The sequence below is a fragment of the Cetorhinus maximus genome, chromosome 5, assembly GCF_964194155.1.
Source record: "Cetorhinus maximus chromosome 5, sCetMax3.hap1.1, whole genome shotgun sequence".
Classification (NCBI taxonomy): Eukaryota; Metazoa; Chordata; class Chondrichthyes; order Lamniformes; family Cetorhinidae; genus Cetorhinus; species Cetorhinus maximus.
The window spans coordinates 57,101,021-57,128,737 of record NC_135883.1 but is presented as its reverse complement, the minus strand read 5'-3'; the positions used below and the strand labels follow the sequence as shown (position 1 = coordinate 57,128,737).

The 27,717-nt window shown below is 41.5% G+C and overlaps 1 protein-coding gene across 3 annotated transcripts in view; it reads right to left on the bottom strand.

Moving 5' to 3' along the window:
• Positions 1 to 27,717, bottom strand: part of LOC144680659 (uncharacterized) — a 256,221-nt gene that overhangs the window by 205,110 nt on the left and 23,394 nt on the right. For all 3 annotated transcript variants that reach the window (XR_013576597.1, XM_078541891.1, XM_078541890.1), the window contains exon 2: positions 18,124 to 18,347. Coding sequence is in view for 2 of the 3 variants with exons in the window: in XM_078541891.1 (XP_078398017.1) it covers positions 18,124 to 18,226 (103 nt within the window). In the remaining variant the exon portion in view is untranslated. The remainder of the gene's footprint in view (positions 1 to 18,123; positions 18,348 to 27,717) is intronic.

The following is a 27,717-nucleotide window of genomic DNA, read 5'->3' as shown; positions in this document are numbered from 1 at the left end:
TAAAGTTAAGCGATATCACAACCAATGGTCAAATGATAGCCCTGCAACACTCAGTCAAGAATGATGGTGGACAACTGAACAACTAAGTGGAAGATAAAGCTCCACAAAAAAAAAACATCCTCAATGATGGGGAAGCCCAGCATATCAGTGCAAAAGTCAAGGCTGAAACATTTTCAAACATCTTCAGCCAAGTGGATGATCCATCTCAGCCTCCTCCTGAGTTCCCCAGCATCAAAGATGCCAGACTTCACCCAACTCAATCCCCTCCATGTGATATCAAGAAATGCCTGAGCACACTGAATACAGTAAAGGCTAACAGTCCTGGCAACGTGGCTGTAGTACTGAAGACTTCTGCTCCAGAACTAGTCACGATCTTTGCCAAGCTGTTCAAGTAAGCTTATTAGTATCTGCCTAACAAAGTGGAAAATTTCCCAGGTATGTCCTCTCTACAAAAAAGACATGTCCAATCCAGTCAATAACTGCTCTATTAGTCTAGTCTCAATCATTAGCAAAGTGATGGAAGTGTCGTTGACAGTGCTATCAAGTGGTGCTTACTCACCAATAATCTGCTCACCAATGCTCAGTTTGGGTCCTGCTAGGACCTCTCAGCTCCAGACCTCATTACAGCCTTGGTCCTTGGCATATCGCAAAGCCCTGAAAAATTTATTCGCATATCTTCCTAGCATCTTCTAATCTTGTAGTTCAGCTCACTTTACAAGGCAAAAGGTTGTTCTCCCCGAGAAAATGTTAATTGTGTCATGATTTTGGGTTTATAAACCTGATATTTTCTCAGGTTCAGTGTCACTGATAAGTAAACCTTGCATTCCCTACAACTTGAGCTGTACCTTGATAAAAGCAAAAAACTGCAGATGCTGGAAATCCAAAACAAAAACAAAAATACCTGGAAAAACTCAGCAGGTCTGGCAACATCTGCGGAGAGGAGCACAGTTAATGTTTCGAGTCCGAATGACCCTTCAACAGAACTAAGTAAAAATAGAAGAGAGGTGAAATATAAGATGGTTTAAGAGGAGGGGTGGGACAAGAAGAGCTGGATAGAGGGCCAGTGATAGGTGGAGATAACCAAAAGATGTCACAAACAAAAGGACTAAGAGGTGTTGAAGGCGATGATATTATCTAAAGGAATGTGCTAATTAAGGGTAGAAAGCAGGACGAGCAAGGTACAGATAGCCCTAGTGGGGGTGGGGTGGGGGGAAGGGATCGAAATTGTCTGCAAGCATTACCCAGACCTCCCTGTCGCTTGCCATTTCAACACTCCACCCTGCTCTCATGCCCACATGTCCATCCTTGGCTTGCTGCATTGTTCCAGTGAAGCTCAACGCAAACTGGAGGAACGGCACCTCATCTTCCGACTAGGCACTTTACAGCCTTCCGGATTCAATATTGAGTTCAACAATTTTAGATCATGAACTCATCCTTCATCCCCACCCCCTTTCCAATTTTCCCCCTCCTTTTTGTTTTTTCCAATAATTTATATAGATTTTTCTTTTCCCACCTACTTCCATTATTTTTAAGTGTATTTCCATCCATTATTTTATCTCTACTTTTTAGCCTATTTCGATCCCTTCCCCCCACCCCACCAGCTGTACCTTGCTCGTCCTGCTTTCTACCCTTAATTAGCACATTCCTTTAGATAATATCACCACCTTCAACACCTCTTTGTCATTTTGTTTATGACATCTTTTGGTTATCTCCACCTATCACTGGCCCTCTATCCAGCTCTTCTTGTCCCCCCCCCGCCTTAAACCAGCTCATATTTCACCTCTCTTCCATTTTTACTTAGTTCTGTTGAAGGGTCATTTGGACTCGAAACGTTAACTGTGCTCCTCTCCGCAGATGCTGCCAGACCTGCTGAGTTTTTCCAGGTATTTTTGTTTTTGTTTTGAGCTGTACCTTTCCTGTCCAATATGCCCAAAGGGAAAGCAAGACCCAGTAGAGAACCCTCTCCCTGTACACCATCAACTAGAATTTGTTAGATACTTCCCCATAATTTTCCTCTTCTCAAAAAGCAGGCTGAATATACGTGCAGTCAGATTGAAACTCAAGCTCCATACCAACATTATTAGTCCATTCTCTCTACAGGTGCTTAGTGACCTGTCAAGTGTTTTCAATAGCTTCTGATTTGGTCTTAGACCTGTGCCACCTGATTTAACCCTCCAGTTAAAAGATATACAAGTAACACAGAGAAAATTGTATTTTTTCCTCAACAAAATACTTTCTGAATTACTTTTGTCAAAGACTATTATGAATATTGAATTAATATTAATTATTAGGCCATGTGGGCTCGCCTTAACCTAATTTCAGTGGTGATGCTACATCAACTTGGAAATTCCCAAAAGGAGAAATTAAATTCCTGAGGTCACCAAAGTTTGAATTGGTGGTGAATCATGGAGCCAACATGATATTTCAGCTCATAAATTCAATATCAATTATAATTAAAATACACATTAAAACTTACTGGCTACCTCCTGCAAAAAATCATACGTTTTCCACATTATACAATAGGCTGTATATACAGAAATAGTTTGAACAGGCCAGGTATTATGTTGAGTATGGAATCATGATCAGTGGTAGGTCAGAAGATTGGGAAATTTTAGAAACCAGCAAATGATGACTTTAAAAGGGGAGAAAATAAATGATGAGAGTCTAGCAAGAAATATGAAAACGGACAAAATGAACTTCTGCAAGAATATAAAAAGGAAGAGAGTAGCTAAAGTAAACATTGGTCCCCAAGAGGATGAAATGGGGAAATGAATAATGGGAAACAGGGAAATGGCAGAGACTTTGAATAATTATTTTGTATCTGACTTCATGGTACAAGGCACTAAAAGCTCCCAAGAATAGTAGAAAATCAAGGGGCAAAGTGGGGGTGGGAGTGAGGAACTTAAAACAATCACTATCACTAGGGAAATAGTACCAGGAAAATTAATGGAACCAAAATCTGATTGCAATCTTCCAAAATTCGCTAGATTCTGGAAAGGTCCTAGCAGATTGGGAAGCGGTAAATGTAATGCCCCTATTTAAGGAAGGAGGAAGACAGAAAGCAGGAAACTATAGGCCAGTTAGCCAAACATCTGTTATTGAGAAAATGCTGGAATTCATTATTAAGGAATCAGTGGCAAAACATTTAGAAAATCAGAATACAATAAATGCACAGTCAACATGATTTTATGAAAGGGAAATAGTGTTTAATGTTTTTTGGAATTCAAAATGCTGTGGAGACTCAGCCATTGAGTATATTCAAGGCTAAGATAGGCAGATTTTTGAACTATGGGGAGGGGGGGGGGTCATGGGTTAAGGGGAACAGGCAGCAAAATGGAGTTGAGGCAAAGACCAGATCAACCATGATCTTATTGAATGGTAAAGCAGGCTTGAGGAGCTGTAAGGCCTCATCCCTCCTATAAGATATACTTCTTATATTGCTCTGTCAAATATGTACTTTAGGGTACACATGAGTATTCTGTTACCTTGAAATGTGATATTTCTGATGTGAGCTTTAGCATTAACAGTTTACTGGGCGCTGACTGAGTCAGTTGTTGAGGAAGGTAAGTAAATGCATGAGGACTTTCCTTTCTTGCAGATGCTGTGACCAGAAGTGGCCACCTAATCTCAGGGGGTTGGTTTAATGTTGTTGCAATTTGAACATTTGCCTGTATGCCACAAAATTCCACTCGATACATCTAACTGAATCAATCTAATGTACATCTTTACTCCCATTTTTTTAATACAATTTACAAATATTGCTTTACACTCTATTGTACAGAGTCAGCTTGCTGCTTGGAACAGGTAGGCCTGAAGCACACTTAATATTAGGCCTCGGGCTTCAGTTAAATTAGGCTGTTCACCAGTGAAGCAGACATAAATTTCTGTCTCTCAGTTAGGTCCTGGAGTGGTGAAGGTGATCAGGAGAGGAGCGGGTGATTGAAGGTAGGGTAATCACCTAGTGAGAGGTAATCTGAACAGGAGGGTGATGTTTTCTCATCTCAGGTACATGACAAAAATCTACCTTGGCCCTGTATGTTCCCTTATCTACATGGTGTCACTTGGTGGAATAATTCTAAAGCATGAGGTCACTTTTCATACGTATGGCATAACGATCTACCTCTCTGCACCTACACTTGACTCCTTGACCAGCTCTATGCTATCTGCTAAGCTAACATCAAGGCATTAACACATTAAAGAAATCCTGTTCAAATCATTCCTATCCCTGCCCGCTCACATAGCTTGAACATGATAGTGCGCTTCTCAGTGCCTAATTGGACCATCAAACCCCACAGCTAGAATTTTTCACTGAGTGGGTGGGTGTGAGCCCGCCGGCAAAAACAGGCCTATTAAGGCCATTAAAGTAATAATTAAATGCAAGTTCTCTCTGTCCATCCAACCTTACGGTTGGCGGGCAGGCAAATCAGCCAAGCAGCCTTTGGATTTTTTATGAGACCTCATCCACGGCGGGATCAGATTTTCAACAAGATTTAAAAATAAAATAAAAATGTTTAAATCTCGTTTATAACATGTCCCTGCATGAGGGGACATGTTTCAACATTTTAAAATTCTTTATTTATGTTTTTAAAATTTTTCAGCTCCCTGAGGCAGCTCTGTGCCTTCAAGGAGCTTTCAATGCGCGCACCCGCGTGCATGCGCAAACTTCTGCACTCGACCTCCTCCAGCACCACCCCGGCAGCGCTCAGTGTTGCAGCGGACGATTCACGCTGGCTGGCCAATAATTGACCAGCCAGCGTGAAATCGCGGTCAGGGCTCAATCATGGGTGATGGTTGATTTCGCAACTGCTCCTGGGCCTGCCCACCACAAGGTAAAAATCCTGCCCCATATTTTAGCCACCACCAAGATCACCTAATCCCATATTGAACCGTAGATGTTTGCTGCTCAGAAGGGGGCTATTCTTCCCTTCATGACTTTGTCATCTCTGTGCAATCCAAAATGAATTGCCCAATGTCTCTGCAGTCCTTAATATTCCTCTGCTTCAAATATTTCTCCACTTTGATTCAAAAGATGCAATGTTCTTTGACTCAAACACTCCCTGTGTCAAAGCATTCCATGCTCCAAGAGCTCTTGCTGTAAATATTTTATTCCAAACCTTTTTTATCACTCAATGTTCATTTTAAACTGATACTTATCGCCCAGTGGAAGTTCTTTCTCCAGTCACCCCATCAAAAACCTTCAAAATTAAAAAAAACCTTCATTAAATCTTCTCTCGAGTTCTATTCAAATAATCCCGTTATCTCCAGTCTCTCATAATTGTATTTTCAGATTCCTGATAAGACCATAAGACCATAAGACATAGGAACAGAAATTAGGTCATTAGGCCCATCGAGTCTGCTCTGCCATTCAATCATGGCTGATAGGTTTCTCAACCCCATTCTCCTACCTTCTCCCCGTAACCTTTGATCCCCATACCAATCAAGAACCTATCTATCTCGGTCTTAAATACACTCAATGACCTGGCCTCCACAGCTTTCTGTGGCAATGAATTCCATAGATTCACCACTCTCTGGCTAAAGAAGTTTCTCCTCATCTCTGTTCTAAAAGGTCTTCCCTTTACTCTGAGGCTGTGCCCTCGGGTCCTAGTCTCTCCTACTAATGGAAACATCTTCCCCATGTCCACTCTATCCAGGCCTTTCAGTATTCTGTAAGTTTCAATCATATCTCCCCTCATCCTTCTAAACTCCATAGAGTATAGACCCAGAGTCCTCAAACTTTCCTCATATGTTAAGCCTTTCATTCCTGGGATCATTCTCGTGAACCTCCTCTGGACCCTCTCCAGGACCAGAACATCCTTCCTGAGATACGGGGCCCAAAATTGCTCACAATATTCTAAATGTGGTCTGACCAGAGCCTTATAAAGCCTCAGCAGCACATCCCTGCTTTTACATTCTAGTCCTCTCGAAATAAATGCCAACATTGCATTTGCCTTCCTAACTACCGACTCAACCTGCAAGTTAACCTTAAGAGAATCCTGGACTAGGACTCCCAAGTCCCTTTGCACTCCAGATTTCTGAATTCTCTCCACATTTAGAAAATAGTCTATGCCTCTATTCTTCCTACCAAAGTGCATGACCTCACACTTCCCCACGTTGTATTCCATCTGCCACTTCTTTGCCCATTCTCCTAACCTGTCCAAATCCTTCTGCAGCCTCCCTGCCTCCTCAATATTACCTGCCCCTCCACCTATCTTTGTATCATCTGCAAACTTAGCCAGGATGCCCTCAGTTCCTTCATCTAGATCATTAATGTATAAAGTGAAAAGTTGTGGTCCCAACACTGACCCCTGCGGAACTCCAATAGTCACCGACCGCCATCCTGAGAAGGACCCCCTTATCCCCACTCTCTGCCTCCTGCCAGACAGCCAATCTTCTATCCATGCTAGTACCTTGCCTCTAACGCCATGGGCTCTTAGCTTACTGAGCAGCCTCCTGTGCGGCACCTTGTCAAAGGCCTTCTGGAAGTCCAAGTAGATAACATCCATTGGCTCTCCTTTGTCTAACCTACTCGTTACCTCCTCGAAGAATTCTAACAGATTTGTCAGGCATGACCTCCCCTTGACGAAACCATGCTGACTTTGCCCTATTTTACCATGTACTTCCAAGTATTCTGAAATCTCATCCTTAATAATGGACTCTAAAATCTTACCAACGACTGAGGTCAGGTCAATAGGCCTGTAATTTCCCAATTTTACCTCACTCCCTTCTTAAACAGGGGGGTTACATTAGCAATTTTCCAGTCCTCTGGGACCCTCCCTGACTCCAGTGATTCCTGAAAGATCACCACTGAAAGAACGCCTCCACTATCTCTTCAGCTATCTCCTTCAGAACTCTGGGGTGTAATCCATCTGGTCCAGGTGATTTATCCACCTTCAGACCTTTCAGTTTTCCTAGCACCTTCTCCTTGGTAATGGCCACCATACTCACCTCTGTCCCCCGAATCTCTTGAACTTTGGGGATGTTACTCGTATCTTCCACCGTGAAGACTGATGCAAAGTACCTATTCGGTTCCTCCGCCATTTCTTTGTTCTCTACTACTACTTCTCCAGCGTCATTTTCCAACGGCCCAATGTCTACTTTTGCCTCTCTCTTACCCTTTACATATCTAAAAAACTCTTGCAATCTTCTTTTATATTACTGGCTAGTTTACCCTCACATTTAATCTTCTCCCTCCTTATTTCTTTTTTAGTTGTCCTCTGTTGGTCTTTGTAGGCTTCCCAATCCCCTGGTTTCCCACTGCTCTTTGCCTCATTGTATGCTTTCTCTTTAGCTTTTACACTGTCCCTGACTTCCCTTGTCAGCCATGGTTGCCTCGTCCTCCCTTTAGAATGCTTCTTCTTCCTAGGGATGAATTTTTGCTGTGTCTCCAAAATTACTCCCAGAAACTCCTGCCATTGCTGTTCCACTGTCTTTCCTGCTAGGCTCATCTCCCAGTCAATTCTGGCCAGCAACTCCCTCATGCCTCTGTAGTTGCCTTTATTCAACTGTAATACCGTTACATCCGATTCCAGCTTTTTCCTCTCAAATTGCAGGGTAAATTCTATCATATTATGGTCACTTCCTCCTAAGGGTTCCTTCACCTTAAGCTCCCTTATCAAATCTGCCTCATTACACATCACTAAATCTAGAATTGCCTGTTCCCTAGTGGGCTCCACCACAAGCTGCTCCAAAAAGCCATCTCGTAGACATTCCACAAATTCCTTTTCTTGGGATCCACTACCAACCTGATTTTCCCAGTCTACCTGCATATTGAAATCCCCCATGATCACTGTAACCTTGCCTTTCTTACACGCCTTTTCTATCTCCTGGTGTATCTTGTGCCCCACATCCTGACCACTGTTCGGAGGCCTGTACATAACTCCCATTATGGTTTTTTTACCTTTGCGGTTCCTCAACTCTACCCACACAGATTCTACATCATCTGACCCTACGTCATTTCTTGCTATCGATTTAATTTCATTTCGTACTAACAAAGCAACCCCACCCCCTCTGCCAACCTGCCTATCTTTTCGATAGGATGTATATCCTTGGATATTAAGCTCCCAGTCCTAATCCCCTTGCAGCCATGTCTCCGTAATGCCCACCACATCATACCTGCCAATTTCAATCTGCGCTACAAGCTCATTTACCTTATTTCGTATACTGCGTGCATTCAGATACAACTCCTTCAGTCCTGTATTTCCCGTCCCCTTTCTCATTGTTGTCCCTTTATCTGATGTGCTTGAAGTTAGATTCCTAGCCCTTTCCAAACACTCTGTCCTATTTTGTGTTCTGGGGACTTTAATAGCCTCTCCTGTGCTCTCTTTTCAGTTTTTTCATAATTTTCCATCAAGTTGAATCCACACCCCCACACGCTAACCTGCTGCTTTGTTTCCCATTAGTCATACTTCTTGGAGTTTTACCCTCCCCCCCCCAATTTCTAGTTTAAAGTCCTGTTGACCACCCTATTTACCCTATTCGCTAGAACACTGGTCCCAGATCGGTTCAGGTGGAGACCGTCCCAACAGTACAGATCCCTCCTGTTCCAATACTGATGCCAGTGCCCCACGAAATGGAACACCTCTTTCCCGCACCACTCCTTTAGCCACGTGTTTACTTCCCTTATTCTCGCGTCCCTATGCCAATTTGCATGTGACTCGGGTAGTAATCCAGAGATTATAACCCTTGAGGACCTGTTCTTTAATTTAGTTCCTAGTTCCTGATAATCCCCAAACAGGTCCTCTTTCCTAGTCTTACCTATGTTAATTGTCCCGACGTGGACCACAACAACTGGATCCTCCCCCTCCCTCTCCAATATCCTTTCAAGCCGGTCAGAGATGTCCCTCACCCTGGCACCGGGCAGACAACAGGCCATGCGGGACTCTCGATCCTATCAGCCCGGTGAATATCCAGTGTACAATTTTTCTGGCTTTAATATCCTCTCTATAGTCAGGTGCTCAAATGTCTACTCTATGCGGCCTAAGCATTGCCTTGGGTAAATTTATATATTTATTTTTGCTCCAAAGACAATGGGCAGAATTTTACGGCAGCGGGATTTTATGTTCCCGCTGAAGTCAATGAAGTTTAGATTGTCTCGCCACATTTTACGGCCCCGTCCCCGCCGAAACGGGCTGTAAAATTCTGCCCAATGTTTTGGTCACAATTACAGCAGGCTTTTGGGCACTCTACTATAGAAGAGATATAACAACCAAGTGGCAGACAATAACCTGGCTTATTGTCTCTCTCTCTCTCTCTCTTTGAACTGACATGCTGCTTCACTATGCTCCAGTCCCCAAGACAATCTGTGGTTAGAGCATCTTCGTCTCATTTCTGTTCTCATCTCTCTCTTCACCTTCCTATGGCCCATTCTATAGTCCTCATATTTTCTTTAGTATTGTTAGCCTTGATTTCATCATACAATTTTCACCCTTCACAAATTGAACTCTCCAACACTTTGTCAGCCACATTCTATCCTGCCCTATATAAATGTAAGTCTTCCTTTTTTTGGTTTCATTCCACAGCAATACCCATCTCTGCTCTGACCATTCTGCTGCTGCTGAAGCCATGCTGTCATGTATTTTGTTTGCTTTAAATAGAAATCATCCTTATCTGTGCATAATTTGGTTTCAGGCTATCCCATCCTTTCAAACTGGATGAGGAACCTTTTCTGCCCCATTCCCTTCCTTGACAGCAAGGCAAATTGTACCTTGCACTGCACTCTTTTGAATCAGCTGTTAAAGTGGCCCCATCTTTGAAGAAAAGAGAATGGAGGATGTGCATTTTTTCATTTAAAAAAATGTTCCATAGGTTTATCAAAAACAAAGCAATTGTACCTTCCATGGTGTATAATCATGGCTCACTCGATGGTTCTATTGTTATGTATCTGGCTGCTGCTGCAAAATCATGGAAAGCGCCATGACTATCTGCTGAAATCTTCAAGCAAAGCTTCAATCTATGATCTTCTGCCCCATAAGGCAGGAGTGCTAGCAACTGACAAGCTGACTACTGAATACTATTCTCATTCTTTAAAAACAGAAGTATGCATAGAAATAAAAAAAAAACAAAGGGGGAGAATTTTCTCCATGTTGGGCTCTGAATCGCCATTTTACGTGGGTGGGCCAATTAAGGCCCACCCAGCGTGACACATGGCCAACTACCTGAGCAGGCGGGGGGAGGAGGGAGAGTCGGGGCCTGCGCTCTTTTGCACATGCGCGAACGAGCGCAGGAATCTCCCTGAGGCACAGAGCTGCCTCAGGGAGATTAAGTTCAGATTGAAATTTTTTAATAAAGACAGATAAAAATTATTTAAACAGTGTCACATGAGCTGGGACATGTTTGTCAATTTATCAGAATTTATTTATTTATTTCTTTTATTTAATGTAATATCTAAATGACGCGCACTGACGTCGGGACACATACCCGATGTCACCGCACATCATTTTACAAGTCGGCGTGTCAGGCCCGCCCTCGCACACTGACATCAAAATTCTGGCCAAGGAAAAAGATGAGGAAGATAATTTTTTAAAATTTAAAATGTGAATGCTAAAATGTATTGGAAATTCCTTGCTGCCGTTTTCTTCTAAGAAAATAGCTGAAACACAGTGATGCCGAAATAGACATTAATATTTAATAGTCATGTTAGGAGGTAGGAGATACGGAAAACAATGTCTGTATAAAAAATTTTCAATATAAACCACACGCTTCTGGGGGCTTTCTCTGATTTCCCCTTTTCTCCAATTCTCTTTTCCCATCATTCTGGTTCTGTTCTGTTTTCATTACTTCACCACATTTCTAGATAATCAATCCAGCTTCAGAGTGAGCTGGAGAGCTTTACTTCCCAATAAGATCTCTGGATTTATCTTTTTCTCCTACATGGTGCGTAAAAGAGGTGGTTGGGAACGGAGAAATACTGGCCACATTTTTGACGTGGCCAAAGGACAGGTAAAGCTTCTCTAACTTCTCCCTCTATGTCACAAGGTTTTTTATTTTATTGAATTTGTCACTGGTCCATTCGTTTTTTGTCCAAAACTCCAAACACGCCATCCTACATGCTTACACATCACAAGCTGTCTTCTGATGGTGTTAAAATCATACTCATTACATTGGCACTGTCATTGACTGTTTCCATGGATCTAAAGACTCCCACTCTTGAAATATATCCAAATTCTGATGTCAATCAATCACTGCTTCTTGATCTGTCCCTTCTTTTACACTTCTCAGTCCCCCACTACGACTGCTGCTCCTTCTCCTAGGTTTTTGAGAAATAGTAATGAAATACTGGGCAAGTTCGAGGAATTGGAGACATATACAGTAGATTTGGAAAGGAAATAGGAAACACAAAGAACAAATTAACATGGGGACATCGTGGTTGGAGAGAGTTAAGGGACTGAAGGAGGGTGTAATGAAGGAGGAGGAGAGCAGAGTTAAATGGGGGTGGACAAGTGAAGATTCACAGGAAGAAGTAGGATTAGAGGCACTTGGAGTTTGATGAGGTAACACAAACCATGAAACCTCCTTTCCTGACACGTAATTAAAATTCTGCTTGTGTAAAATCCTCACAGATTTTGAACTCTTGTATAGGGAGCAAAGAAAAAAGTGCGCCAATTTTGCAGTTGAAGCTGTTGACTAATTGATTCAGTACATTACAATACTCAGCACCACCAATTGTCCACCAATTGTCCACATGTGGGTTGAGAGCAAAAGAGATACTGACGTTCACTTGCCTCACGTAAACTGTAAATCGGATATACCTGAATCTCCTGAATTAAATGGAAAATCTCAGTTTGCTGAGGCATAAGCAAGAAAAATTAGGAAGTAAACTGCAATGCTTCTTTCAATAATGTAGTTAGTAGGATAAAGATGCATCTGTAGATACAATACCATTGTTATACCATTAATATTTAGAAATAACTTATTTTAAGTAGACATTTCAGTAATTTCACAGAGATATCATTGAATTGTTATTCACAAACTTTTCAGCATATGGGTTCTCAAATGTAATTTATTCTTAAATAACAAGTGTGTGGAACAGCATTCATTAAATACATGGCACTAAAACAGATCATTCAGCCTGACAAGTGCACTCCAGCATTTATGCTCTACTTGAGCCTCCTCCCATCTTTATTCACCTAAATCTACCATTGCAACCCTCCCTCATTTGCTTTTAAATGCATCTAAACTGTTCCCTGTGGTAGCAGATTCCACTTTCTTACCACTCGTTGGGTAAAGAAGTTTCTTCTGAATTCCCTGTTGGATTTCTTGATGGCTATTTTACATTGATGGTCTCTAGTTATGGTCTATTCCACAGGAGGAAACATTCTCTCTGTATCCACTCTATCATAACCTTTCATAATTTTAAAGATGTCTGTTAGGTCACCCCTCAGTCTCTTTTTTCAAGAGAGGAGAGATCCAGCCTGTCAATCCTTTCCTGATATGTACACCCGCGCATCTCTGGTCGCATCCTAGTAAATCTTCTCTGCACCCTCTCCAGTGTTTCTTTATTGTTTTATAATATGGTGACCAGAACTGCACCCAGTAATCCAAGTGTGGCCTAACCAAAGTTCGACACAGGTTTAGCATAACTTCCCTACTTTTCAACTCTATCCCTCTAGAAATAAAGCCAGTGCTTGGCTAGCTTTTCGGGATTGGTGTATTTGTACTTCAAGTTCCCTTTGTTCCTCTACCCCATCTAACTTGCACTTTGCAAGTAATAAGTGACCCCCATCCCTCCTACCAAAATGTACTACCTCACATTTATCTATGTTGAGCTTCATTTGCCAATTATTTGCCCATCCTGCAAGTTTATTGATGTCTTCCCCTAATTTGCTTCAGTCCTGCTCGCTATTCCCTGCCCCCAGTCCCCCCCAAAATTTGCTGTCATCCACAAAGTTAGAAATTGTGGTTTTGATTCATAAGTCCAAATCATTAATGTACATTGTGAATAGCCATGGTCTCAGCACTGATCCTTATGGATTACGACTTCCCACCTTCTGTCACTCTGAATAATTACCCTTTACTCCCTCTCTCTGCTTTCTGTCTTGAAGCCAGCTAGCAATCCATTCTGTCGCTTGCCCACTGGCTCCACATTCTTTGATCTTATTGGGGCGCCGTATCAAAGGTCCTTCAAATATTTAGATAAATTAGATTTACTACATTGCCATTGTCTACTCACTCTGTCACCCCTCACAAAATTTCATACGATTGGTCAAGCAAGATTTTCTGTTTTGAAATTCATTCTGATTTTTCATTATATTCCTCATTTCCAGATGCTCCTCTATTCTCTCCTTTCATAGGGATTCCATTATTTTTCCTCCCACCAACGTTAAGCTGACTGGTCTATAATTTCCCATGCATGTTCTATACCTCCTCTTAAATATAGGAATACATTAGCTAACCGCGAGTCCTTTGGCACTACACCATTTTCCAACAAAGTATTAAGTATGTTTAGTAATGCCTCTGCTATCACTTCCCTAGATTATTTAAAACGCATGAAAGTAATCCATTTGGACCAGGGGCTTTATCCTCTTTTGAGTTTGATTAGTTTATTCAATACATCCTATTATAAATTCACTTATCTCAGTGCCCATCTCAACATTCAATGTCATGTCTAACTGTTCTAACTTCCTGATAAACATTGAAGCAAAATAATGATTTAATATTTCTGCCATCTCTTTGTCATTATCTGTGGTATTATATGTCTATCACTTAATGATCCTATTCCCATCACAGCCGTCCTTTTTTAATGATGTGCCTATAAAATCTTTTACTATTTTCTTTTATATTCCTTGATAATTTAATTTCATAGTTTCTGTCTGTGTTCCTAATTGGGTTTTTGACTTTCTCCTAATCTCTTTATATTCTCGCTTATTATGTACTCCTCCACTGTTTATGGACTGAGTGTTATTTTTAAGATTGAATATATCATCAGCATGCTTGGAAGATTGATTACATAAATAAGCTGAAAAGCAATATGGATCTGCAAGGAGATAGAGACAGAAGGAAAAGCATATACACACTCTCTTGAAGACATAAATTCTAGGCCAGGCTTTTATGGCCCCACTGTGGCATGTTGCCCCCCGGCGGATGCGGCGAGCCATTTAAATCTCCATTCAGTTTGGGGGGACCGTAATATCCTGCCGAGTGGGAGGGGCCGTAAAATCCTGGCCCTAAATTCTAAACACCATCAACAACTACAACAACTTACATTTATACAGTGTTTTAATGTATAAAAAAAAACCACGGTGCTCCACAGAGAAGTACACAAATCTAGATGCCAAGTTAAAGGAGAAGATTGAAAGGGGTGTGCCTAATTGCTTGGGCAAAGAGGTGGATTTAAAAGGGGTTATGAAGGTGGACATGGGGAGGAGTTTAGGGATGAAATTCCAGAGGGTGGGGCTTAAATGACAGAGGACAAGGTGGGGTGGAGGGTGAGGAACTGTTAATTCAGGCAAGAGGAGATTTCAAAGAAGGGAAGAAGCATAGTTAAAAGGAGATTTAGGCATGAGGATGAGAATTTGAAATGTTGGGGGATTGTATACCAACGTGAAAGTGAAAGTTGCCGTAGTCCCAGAGGACCATAGGCTGCTCTCTCATTAGAGTGAGACAAACCTAACAGTCACCATATTTCAGGCAAGGGGCCAGCATAGATGACCTCAGCCAATACAGGAATCGAACCCATGGCTCTTGGTATCACTCTGCATCACAAACAAGCTGTCCAGCCAACTGAGCTAACTGACCCCAGTGTGCCAATGTAGGTCAACAAGAACTGGCATAATGGATGAGTGGGACTTGGTGTGGAATAGGATATGGCATCAGAGCTTTAGATGAGCTTGCAGATGAGTTTATAGAGAAGAGAGGATGGGGGTTGGGGTAGAGCGGGTGCTGCTCTGGAGGTGGCAAAGACATGGATAAGGATTTTTGTAGCAATTGCAGCTGAGCAGGGGCAGAAATGTGCAATATTATGGAGGTGGAAGAGGGGAGTCTTTGAGGCAAAGAAGAAATAACTTCCTGACTTGAAACTATATGGCCACTCCTGTACCGTCACTAGGTCAAAATGTTAACCGCACTGTGGGTGTCTGTACTCCTGGTCTGGTTCAGCCTGAGACAGTGCTGAGGAATGGGATGGAATCAATGGTGAGGGTATGCCAGGGGTGAAGCCAGTGGCTTCATTATTTCCATTTAATTGGAGTACATTGATGCTCAACCAGGACCAGATGTCAGACAAGCAGTGGGACAACAAAGAGGAAGAAGAGAGATGGTGGAGAGATGGAGCTCAATGTTGTCACATAATCCTGGCAATCAATAGATTGCTGACCCCATAGGAATATAGGAACATAGGAGCAGAAGTAGGCCATTCAGCCCATTGAGCCTGCTCCGCCATTCAATACGATTATGGTTGATCATCCACTTCAATGCCTTTTCCCCAAGCTATCCCCAATAGGAACATAGGGAAATTATGTTTGCAGATTAAGTAGTTGAAGAGCAAGAGTGGGGATAGGATAGGTATTTTGGCAATTTTAGAGGTTACAGTGCACTGCTCAGAAGAAAAGCCATATAGGAGTGAAACCAAGAGAAGATAGGACCATTGAGCTCTGCAGCAGAGGCGAACCATTGATGTAGTGAAAATCTGGATCTCTCTCACTCAAAAAGCTGTTGAGGCTAGTTCAACTGAAAATTTCAAAACTGAGATTAATAGATTTTTGTTTGGTCAGGATGTTAAGGGTTACAGTAGCTAGGCAAGCTATGATCTAATTAAATGCAGAACAGGCTCAAAGGATTGAATAGCCTACACCTGTCCATGGTCTGTTCTGTCTCATTGATGGTTTACTAGATAAAAGCTCCAATCCCTAGTATTAAATTTAATACATTTGTGACCGGGGCTACCCCGATGGCAGATGTCAATCGTGGCTCTGTGGTAGCACTCGCTTCTTAGTGCAATTGGTTCTAACTCAAGTGATGTGGGCAATATCTAGGCAGACACTCCAGTGCTGCACACTGGGAGGCGCCATCTTTTGGATAATTCATTAAACCGAGGCCCCTTCTCAAGTGGACATATAAGATCTGATGGCACAATTTTGAAGAAAAGCTTCCCTGGCTAATATCCTTCAATCAACATCACTAAAACAGAATAGTCATTACACACCAAAAGAACTCTAGTAGCTGTAAAGCACTGAGGTTGTGGAAGGTGGTACATACATGCAAGCTTTTCTTTCCTTCCTTTGCGTACTGAGACAAAGGTCCTGACACCTGATATTTAAGAGAGGGAGTGGGATCATGTTTGCAGTGTGGAGGAGGTGGTGGGAACTCTCGGGAATCAAGGAGACATGGATCTCCTGCTGAATTTAATAGCAGGATCTCGTTATCACTTCTGTATTGTGAGCCCACATGGCAGTTGACCAGGTAGACAGACTGGCCTACTGCTGGGTGGAAAGGCCAACACAAGACAGCCGTTGGCAATGGTCTCCAGCAACCAGGAAAGATCTATGGTTGGTGTGAGAGTTCCAGCGTGGCCATCCAGAGGGAGGAAAAGATGGCCGCTTGGTCGATTGAGTTGGTCGATCACTCCAGTGAGGAGAGGCCCAGATCACCAGAATGTTTGCTTGAGAGGCCAGAATTCATTCTTCTCACAAGCGGCACTATAAAAAGCACTTGCTTGATCTGACAGCCTCCATTTCTATTGTGCTCGACTGTGCTGTGGCAGCCTCACAAATATTATAATGTGAAAGCAGGAGAGAGGGATGCCTTGCAACCCAATGATGCAAAAATGCTACAGATTCAATCTCATTTCTCAGATTTTAAATTTGAACAACCTTCCCCTATGCCCCCCGCCCCCCTACCCCCTCCCCTGCAGACTCTCTCCCACCTATCGTAGGATGGTTACTATCAATTCCAATGAATCAGTAAGGTTCAAGGTTGAATCTCTTGGTCTGTGCTCAGGGTTCAAATCTCAGTCAACACAGTGGCAAGCGCAATAATTGGCCTCAGACTTCCTGAGTGGAAAGATGAGTGAGAGTTCAGGGCCCTGATCGTGATTTAACAATGATAGCTGGCATATGCACAAGTGGATGGCAAATAACATAAAATCAGAATCGTATATGTTGTCCAACAGTTGGATAGTCAGATGACAGCAACTTTTATGCATGAAGAATGAGTAAACTATTGAAATCTGCCATGCCAATAGAACTGTACCCCAAAGTACACCGCCACCTTCAGAACAGAAGGTTAAAAAAAATGAGCAAACATTGTAGCATTTACTATATTATTTGTAGATTGTAAACAAGCTTCATTGAACTGGGAGCTAACTGGACATTTCCTATAGTGCAAATTCCTAGTAAGTGCTAAGTTATTTGTCAAAACTGAACAGAAACACTGCATACTTCACAACTTTTGGCACTTTATTAAAATAAATAGTGCAAGGGGTTTTTTTGTTGAAAAGTAAGTGTCATAACAGCAATTGGGCACAAAGTGCCATATACTTAACAAGCTGGCTGACTTTCTTAACATCTGGTGCAATTAAAATCTCCATTGTTTGAACACATATAGCAACATTGTTTATCTTCTATATTTTGCCAAGGGGATTTGGTGGTGCAATCAAATATCAGAGATCAGAGCATGAATTAAAATCCAACTAAGACATGGTAGTTTTAACTCAGAGCTAATTGTCAGGATCCTAAAGGAGTTTCGGGCAATCACAACCTAGGTCTTAGTGGGTATATCCTCATAAAACAAATGGGCACATCATTGCTACCATCAGTCAGAGAAATCACAAAAGCGTCCGGTTTGGAAAATGAAAATATTCACAATGTTGTAGTAGAGGTATTTGTCTGAGGACTGGCAGGGAATTAAATGGGGTGGGTGTGGTGGTAGGGATCAAATACTCAGTTGGGATAGAGTAAATGAAGTTTTACTCTGCATTCGGTTTTGCTTAATGTCTAACGGATGTCAAAAATAGAGAAGTTTACCTCACGTTGCTGACCATAAAAAACTAATTTTTAAAAAAATAAAAATGTTTACTTGGTCATTCCTTCTGGACCTTTAGCAGTAGAAAGACAGAAAGAAAGTCATGAGCGTCAATCATTGTTACATGGCTGCCAGATAGATCACAAAACCAATCACTGCTGGACTCACATGAATTTTCTTTGTACTTGTTCTTTGGAACACCCTTAAGTAGTTTTACAATATTCTGCCAACTGATCACAGATTGCATCTTCACCAACAGCCTGGTCAACATGAACGGGGTAGCTGCGCCTCTGGATCCTTTAGATGATTGACTTTTTTCTGGAATTTCTTCGAATCCCCTTTGAGAAGGCACTCTACCACAGCATCAGTAGCCATTTGTCTTTCCATTCTTCCTGCAGTCACACAAAGTACATTTAAAATCTCAGCGATCTCCCTTCATGGCCTCAAAATCAGAACCAATGTAAGGCTTCCCAGCACTCACCCATGTGAGGAAGGGTTCGCACCAAGATTTAAAATTACATTCAAATAAAAGACACAAATTATTGCTAATTTAGAAATCTTTTATTTTTTTGTTTTCCCCTTTCGATAAACTTTCTTTTGGCTATATTTCCTTGCAATTGCATAGTTCCTTTGTTTTAGATCAGATCGTCCAACACTGCAGGAAACACATTGATCATTAGATTTAATCATGCAAAATTAATCACTTTATCACTCTGAATTTGCGATTATACCAATGCCAGGTATTCACCTGCCCAATTTTGAACCATATAATCTAGCTGCATCTGGGGTTTTGCCAAAAGTTAAATTAAATACCAAAATCATAATTTTAAAATGGAGCTTGTTTTTTTCACTTGTGTTTTATGATTTGAAGACACTATCAGTTAAGGTTAATTTGATTTTCAATGGTTTACCATCAACAGCAAATAACAACTCAAGTCTACCTTAAGGTTTAAGTCTTAGCAAAATATAGCAACTCCAACCCCATGCCCTTTTGTTGCCTAATGTTCCAATATATAAGATTCATCTTTCAAAGCCAAATGCTGAGGCAAGGATAGTCTAGTTTCAAAGATTGTGTGACAGTATAACCAGTACATTTTTATTAGAAGGTGCAAATAAAACCACCACATTTCTTTCTAACATAGACTCACACTTATATGTTGTCCATGTACTTGGTTGTGAAATGATTTAACTTGTTAAAAAGGTCAAATTACTCCAGTGCAACACTTCATTCCTTGGCTATCTTGAGCCTCTGGGAGTCTTTGGCATTGAACACTGCTTGTTCATTTACTCAGTAAAGAGTTTCAATGTCTTCATGATGAGCTTTATTGCGGCGAGTAGTAGCCTTCAAAGGCACATTACTCACATTCAGAGAAGATCATTAGATATCATCCTTCCATTTACTTGATGTATTTGGCAAGTTTATGATAATAATCCAATTATTTCAAATAGATAAATAAATAAATACTGCAGTAACTGTTACAGTCGAGGGCCAATAATAGACAATATACTTTCACCACAAATGACCAATGTTATTGTCTTGTACAGTCTCTGTCACACTACTATAAACTGACCAAAATATTGTGCAGTGGAGCTTGCTCATTAGTGTTGAAATCACCAATTAGTGCCCTACAATGTTTTCATTTGTCATGAAAAAATGAATACACAACTACAAAACTGAGGTTGTACATTTTTGTTCCAGTGCGCCAAAACAAAAATAACTTAATATCATTACAGTGTCCAATAAATAAATCAAAACCATTAGTTTTTTTCTATTGTTTTTCCTGGTCCAAAAACCTATGATTGGGCCATTTCACATTGTCTTTATCAGAATTTTCCTAAAATATTAAAATGTTGGCATTTACACAAAGAAAAGACATAAAACATGCAGATTCCTGGCTGTATGTTAGATTCCAGATTTCACATATCAGTGGCTATAGCATTTCTCAAATAGCAGTGAAGGACATGTTTCTGTTACTTTAACTATATAAGATTTCAACTGTTCACCTTCAATGGCAACAAGGCTTCATTCATGATTTGCTTTTTGCAGTAGCTGTTGTTGTGTCACAAATAATTACAGCAGACAGGATTCTGAATTGTGGGAAAATCAGCTTTTGCTACAACTGTGCTAAATAGAGTAGCCTTCCGATTAAATTGTCCAGGCATTCAGCGTTCAACTTCTAAATGAATATTTAAGACTTTATTTCAAGGATCATGAAGACATTTTATTGACACCTTATTCACCCTAAAAGCATGCGGTTATATTTATATCCTAACTTTGCTTTCAGAACTTGGAAATACAAATTGGTCACTGTGTTGGGATAGAGGCTGCAAAGTTGGAACAAAGATTGAGCTCCAGCTCATAATGGAGATCAGAAAAGGTGATTATTGACAATTTAGATTTAATGCTTTGTTGAGGTAGAACCTAGAAAAAAGGGGAAAATGGGAAAAAAAGGTGTTGTCCCCCTAGCCGATGGCCAATATTATTAAATAGAATTTGCAGCACAGAAACAAACCATTCATCCCAAAGGGTCTATGCCACTGTTTATGCTCAACACAAACCTCCTCACACCCTACTAACCCAGCACATCAGGTCGAGCAAGAAGTTACAAAGGGGCATAGGCAGATTAAGTGAGTGGGCAAAACTTTGGCAGATGGGAGTTCAGTGTGAGGCCATCCACATGGACGACAAATCAGAAAATGTTATTAATGACAAGAGACTAGGAACTATAAAGGAACAAAGAGATTGAGCAAAAGGATTTCAGTTTACAGGAGCACAAATCACTCAAATGCAATTTATATCTAAACGTTTTTTCTGTTTGCTCCCTGAAACTGTACATAGTACTATAATTATGAAGAAGTAAATTTTGGGCTGAATCGTCAAATAAGATTGGTAGAAAGGCTGTCATATGTGCACTAATAGTTAAAATGGCAGTTAGTAGCCGTGTTTTGAGAGTGATGGAACACAAAAATCTGTGAAATTTTATAAACAAAAGGTAATTCAATCCAACAAATCCAAAGCTTTCTTTTGACTGATCTCAGTCTCACTTCCGTACCATTTGTCTTCCTCTTTCTCCAGAAACAAATATGCAGAGCTATGGGGAAAAGGGAGGGGAGTGGGAATAGGTGAGTTGCTCTTGCAGCAAGCCAGTACAGACATGACAAGCCAAATGGCCTCCTCTGCTTCTATGATTCTAGCCCCTTGAACTAATTTATGCCATTACTACAATGTTCTTCCTTGGTACCTTTTATCATCTGTTCATTATTCAAAATATTTTTTAGGTTTTACCACAAAGTACAGGTTGTAAGTATGAACAAAACAAAAACAAAATCAATTCTTGTAACAGACTTATCCCAGTATTATTAAAATTGAAGACACTGGCAATTGCTAGGGCATGGATAAGATGCCACCGGCAATCCTCTGGCATCTCATCAAATTGCCACTTTTCTTTAGTTTTATTAAACCTATCAGCAAACTATTCTAACATACAAGGGGGAGAGAGGTGGGGTATTCAGCAAAGTTGAACTCACTGCTGTCCTTACCTGTCACCCACATTCACACTTTCCAACAACAGTCATTGGATAGGTATCAGGAGAGAGAAGCTGGTCTAATGTTTACACTCACTGGTTCAGAGAACTGAGACCGACTGCAGTGCCCCAAGCCCCATCTGTACTGCACCTATGACTGTCATAGCTGAGGTCAATATAACCAAGCCCAGGCCAGAAACTAGTATGCAGGCCTTCAGGTCTGTATTAATCAACAACAAACCATGAGTTACGTTAACCTATATTGGTGGGGGGTGTGGCGGGGTGGGTGGTGTTTGGGGCAGTGATTCTGAAGATATATGTTTGAGGAAAATCAAGTGCAAGCAAAAGTGGGTTTTATATTTTCATTAATATAAGCAGATCTCTTATGGTTATCTCTCATCTTCATGTTAACTTTAAATATATTGCATTTCATAATTAGCAGCATTATACCACACGGCATTCATATTGTGCTGCCCAAAGTGGAGTTATGTTTAGCTTTACCTGTGTCTTTAGGCCAGCAAAGTACAATCAGTTTAAATCCTAAAGTAAATCAGAGGATATTTATTACTGGTGAAGGATCTTTGCAGATTAGAAAATGTATGACAAATTTCCAGTCAGAAGGATCCAGCATGAAACAATTGTCCTTTTCCCCCTCTTTTTATGCATTTCAAATTCTGAAGTGTGATTTGTGAAGTATAACAGGCCTACAGTAAATACACCCAGTAAATCTAGCTGAGGTGCTAATCACAATGAGTCTTATAGCTTTAGAGGTGTTTATGCCAAGCATAGCAAATTATAACAGTGTCACTGATTTACAGTGACTGAATAAATCACATTCTATTTTTATTAAATGCTATTCAGAGATTTATCCAGCACTTTGGGAATTTAATTCCATGATTCTATTCATTAGTCAATGAATACTATAATATATATATATACCAGTGACAGGGAGTGGATTTAATGGGGGTGCAATAAAGGACAATCCTGCACTTTGGTAGCAATTCATGGCCTATGCAACACTAGGGGCGGGGTTAGTCCTAGGATATGGTAGAACTATGGTAAGACCAAGACTACTGGTTTGTAGCTTTATAAGCATTTTCTGTAAATATTGAAATTAATGTTTTATGACTAACCCTGAATATCTTTCTCAATTTCTCACTCTCTCCCCTGCGACGCAGCTCTTAGAAATTGTAAACATTTAGTTATGATCAGCAAAATACAGATGACAATTACTGCTTTTGTTTGGTTTCAATATTCATTAAGTTAATTATTTATTTTAAAGACTCAATTTAAGATGAGAAAAGACATTGCCCATCTGTCTTTCCCTCTCCGTATCTCACAGATATAATTATTGGAAAGTTTACATTTTATGATCATAAAAACAGCTGTTAATTAGAGACTTTTTGTTTGCTGTTCTTTTTGAAAGAGGAATCAAGGTAAGAAATAAGAATGAGGAATTAGATTGTCTCTCTCTCATAGACAGACACACACACACGCATTCAGTTAATAGGCTTTCTGAACTTTTAAATGGTTTTAGACAGTGGCCATCAAAAGCAGCAAAATGATTGCAAACAGGCTGGTCACATCTTTTTTTTATTCATTCATGGGATGTGGGCTTCGCTGGCTGGGCCAGCATTTATTGCCCATCCCTAGTTGCCCTTGAGAAGGTGGTGGTAACCTGTCTTCTTGAACTGCTGCAGTCCATGTGGTGTAGTGCATGTAGTCTCTTTCTTAATAGAAGTTTTCAAAATAATGACGGGCCTGGACTAAGTCGATAGAGAGAAACTGTTCCCGCTCGTAAATGGATCGAGAACTAGAGGGCACAGTTTGAAGATGTTTTGCAAAAGAAGCAAATGCGAGGTGAGAAAAAACTTTTTCACACAGTGAGTAGTTAGGGTTTGGAATGCACTGCATGGAAGTGTGGTGGAGGCAGGTTCAACTGATGCCTTCAAGAGGGCATTGGATGATTATCTAAATAGAAACAACATGCAGGATTATGGGGGAAAGGCAGGAGATTGGTACTAAATTCAAATGCTCAGAGAGCTGGTGCAGACACGAAGGGCCGAATGGCCTCCTTCTACACCGTGACAATTCTGTGATTCTCTCTCACTCGCACAAACATGCACAGCCAAACTCTGCTTAAAAAATAGAATAAATTTCCCTTTATGTCCCCACCTCAGTCAATTTCAAACTTGACGGCGTATTGAGCTCTTATTCCATTGCCTCTGCCTCCAAATCCACTGACCAGGTGTCCTCCCCTATGCGCAACAGCCCCCTTTACCCATCTCCATTATTGTCCCTCCGCCTGGACTCCTCCCTCTGGCCTCTTACCCCTCCTCTTGATCTTTCCATTGAGAACTGCCTGTGTGACATCCGTCATCTCAACTTCTCTGGTCCCCTCACTCACTTTAACCTGTCTCCCTCTGAACTTGCTGCACTCCATTTCCTCAGGTCCAACCCTAACCCTAACCTCATCATCAAACTTGTTGACAAGGGTGGTGCTGCTGTTGTCTGATGAAGTGACCTCTACCTAGCAGAGACCAAATGCCAACTCTCTCACACTTGTTCCTACCACCCACTGGACATGACCCTATCACTGAATATCAAGCCATTGTTTCCAGACTGTCATTGACCTCAGTTCCTCTGGAGATCTTCCCTCCACACCCTCCATCGTCACAGTACCCCAACTTTAACAGTTTCCAATTTCCAGCCCCTAACCAGTTCACCCTCACCACGGATGTCCAATCTCTCTAAACCTCTATCCCCAGCAGGATGGTCTTAAGGTTCTCCACTTCTTTCTTGAATAGAGGTCCAAACAGTATCCATTTACCACCCCGCTCCTCCACATGGTTGAACTTCTGCTCAGAGTGAACAACTTCTCCTTTAATTCAACTCACTTCCTCCAAATAAAAGATATAGCTATGGGTATCTGCATGGGTCCTAGCATTTTTGTGGGATATGTGGAACATTGTTCCAGTCCTACTCGGGTCCCTCTTGCACACATCTTTTTTCCGGTACATTAATGACTGTATCAGTGCTGTTTCTGCTCTTACCCTGAACTGGAAAACTTCAACTTTGCTTCCAAGTTCCACCCTTGTCTCACCTTCACATGATCCATCTCTGACTCTTCCCTGCTTCTATTTCTTTGTCTCTATTTCTGGAGATAGATTATCAACAAATATTCATAATAAGGTCACTGACTCCTACAGGTACCTTTACTACATTCACCCTGCTTCCTTTTAGGATTCCATTCCTTTCCCTCAGTTTCTCCATCTCAATCGTACCTATTCTGATAATCCCATACCAGCACTTCAGACAATCTTCCTTTTTTCTCAAACACCCCACGCTCCCACCCTGATTGACAGGGTCCTCAACTATGTGTGTCCTCTTTCACACATTGCTGCTCTCACCCTTTCCCCTCCCTCCCAGAGACACGATAGGGTTCCCCTTGTCCTCACCTTCCAACCCAACAGCTGCTGTTTTCAACGGATCATCCTCTGCAATTTCTGTCCCCTCCAGTATGGTACCACCACCAAACACATCTGCCCCTCCCTTCCTCTTCAGCACTCTGAAGAGAGTGTTCCATCCATAATATCTCAATCATCTGCAATACCCTGTCCCCTTCCCACAGCACAGGAGATGCAACACCTGCCCTTTTACTTCCTTTCTCCTCACTGTCCAAAGCCATAAACAGTCCATCTGGATGAAACAGCAATTTATTTTTACTTCTTTCAATTTAGTATCATGTATTTGCTGCTCACAATGCAGTCTGCTCTACAGTGGAGAGATCAAACACAGGTTGGGTGACTGCCTAGCGAAACATCACCGTTCAGTCTCCTGCAACTATGACCCTGGGCTTCCGGAGACCTGTCATTTTAATTCCCCACCTTAGTCTCACCTATCAATGTTCAGCCTACTGCAATGTTCCAGTGAAGCTCAATGCAAGCTCGGGGAACAGCTTTAGATAGACATTTTACAGCATTCCGAACTCAACACTGAGTTCAACAATTTCAGCACATAATCTCTGCCCCTATTCTGTTTCCTTTCCTTTATATGTTTTGGACTTACTCTTCTTTTTCACTTGTTTTTGCAGTCAGGTGGCAGCTCTTCATACTTCTGCCACTTATACCTCTTCTAGACACATCTTTTGTTTCTTTACTTGGCCCATTCCCACTCCCTTTGGTTTTGGATCACCAAGCCCTTATGTCATTTAATCTTTCCTGTCTTCCACCATATTAGAGTCCTTTCTTTTGGTTATTTTCCCACCCTTCCCCATTTTGGCTGCTTAAAACCTAACTTTGCTCAGTTCTGGTGAATGCTCATCAACCTGAAAATGTTAACTCCGTTTCTTTCTCCATAGCTTTTGCCAGATCTGCTGAATATTTTCAGCACTTTCTGTTTTCATTTCAGATTTCCAGCTTGTGCAGCATTTTGCTTTTGGAAAGGATACATTTTACCTCAATAGAGCCAGTCTCTCGCGTTTCTCCCAATAATGTTGAAAAAAAGAACAAATAGGCTTTGTTGGAAAGTGAGAGAGAAGCTAGTGGTGCAGCCTAAGAAACTCATGCACACTGTACACATTCAGACAACAGGAAACAGAGTGGTCACTCTGGCTAAAACATCAAGTCCCCCGAGTCTAGGCTTTTGGGAGAGGTTAGGGCCATGAATTAGAAACATTAATGAAGGTATTAAAAGGCACAAAAGTCAGCTTACTGGATAAAACATGCTATTGTAATTATGATATATGTAATTTTTGCACTTTTGTAAGCTTTTTTGAACATTACGGATTTTGCTTAATGAAAAAATGGAAGAAAATTCAGATGTGATACATGAAAAAAGTGTGGCGGTGAAATGTTAATGATGTGTTTTCCAAACATAAGTGTTCACATGGGTTTGTCCATTGTGACATGTTGACATATGGCTTCTGCTTTGTAGAAGTGTGACACACGAAATAAGGGCGTGTAGGCAGTTGTTAAGACTCTTGTAGATATGTAAGAAAGATAAAGAACCTTAAACACAATGAACAACTTAAAAGTTCAATGAGAGAAATTATAACAGAATTCAGATAATGATGCAGTGGAAATGACCCATTGAAGGGTCATTCTAAAATCAGCATGTCTCATGCAGCAACCTTACTTCATTACTGAGTTAAATTCAGGACTTTTTGTCTCACTTGATAATGGTGATGAATATAGGCCTGAATAGGCTACCATTGCATAAGGTTCAAGCCATTGAAACACTTCCCCGAGGCAAGATTGGATTCGGGAAGCATTTGATTGGGCGGGAGGGTGCCAGGTGAGGGCCCCGCAACCTTTTTGCCTCTGCCAAGGCTTGTGGATGGCTTTCCCACCCTGTTGCCAATTGAGGCACCTCAGTGGGAAATTAATGCCCACTTAAGGGCCTCATCCTGCCACCTCTGGTGTTTAACCAGCAGTAGGTGGGGCAGTTGCCACATGGGAAACTCGAAAAGCAAACCCTGCTGGGATTACTTGTGGGCTCCTGGGGGAGGGGGGCTCCCTGGTTTAAAGCCAGGTTCCTCATTCAAAGGCAAAGTGCTGCATGGAGGGACTTGGCATTTGGAAGGGGGGAGCTTGCAGAAAGCCACCCCTGTGCCCTTGCTGCTGGCCCCTTTCCCATCCCTCAACCCTCACGCTGTTGCCCCTATCCCATCCTCACTCACCTGTAGCCTTGGTCCCTCACTGATCCTAGGCCTATCCCTGGGTGCATTCCCGGCAGCTTCCACCGCTCCTGCTGGTGCTGCCTGCAAATGACAGCCAGTAGCTTTCAGGGGTGGAATTTTGAATATATTGGGGTCATATAAGGGGTCCTTGATCCCAGGGAAGGCCTGCAACTGGTGACTTAAGTGCCTGATACTTCACTTAATACTTCCCCAAAGCAGGCAACTTGGGGTTCTTGCCCATTCTCCAGCCAGAGGGCAAAACCCCTATCACCTGCATTACATGCTGCCCTTCATGTAAACTATCCCTGCAAAATTAGAATTGCACGGATAAGAACATGTTTATGAACATACATAATCATATGATGATAAGTTATTTTACCATAAATATTCAACAAATTTTCTCTCTCTCCAGTTAAGCATTTAGATGATTCCCAGAGGCATCAGGAAGAATTTCCATCCTGAGGTGGAAGTGGGTTTAGAGGCAGGCATGCCAGCAATTTTTCGCTACCTGCCTGCGTGCAGGTCTGTCTTAACGTTCCTACCTCCAGTCTGTTTTC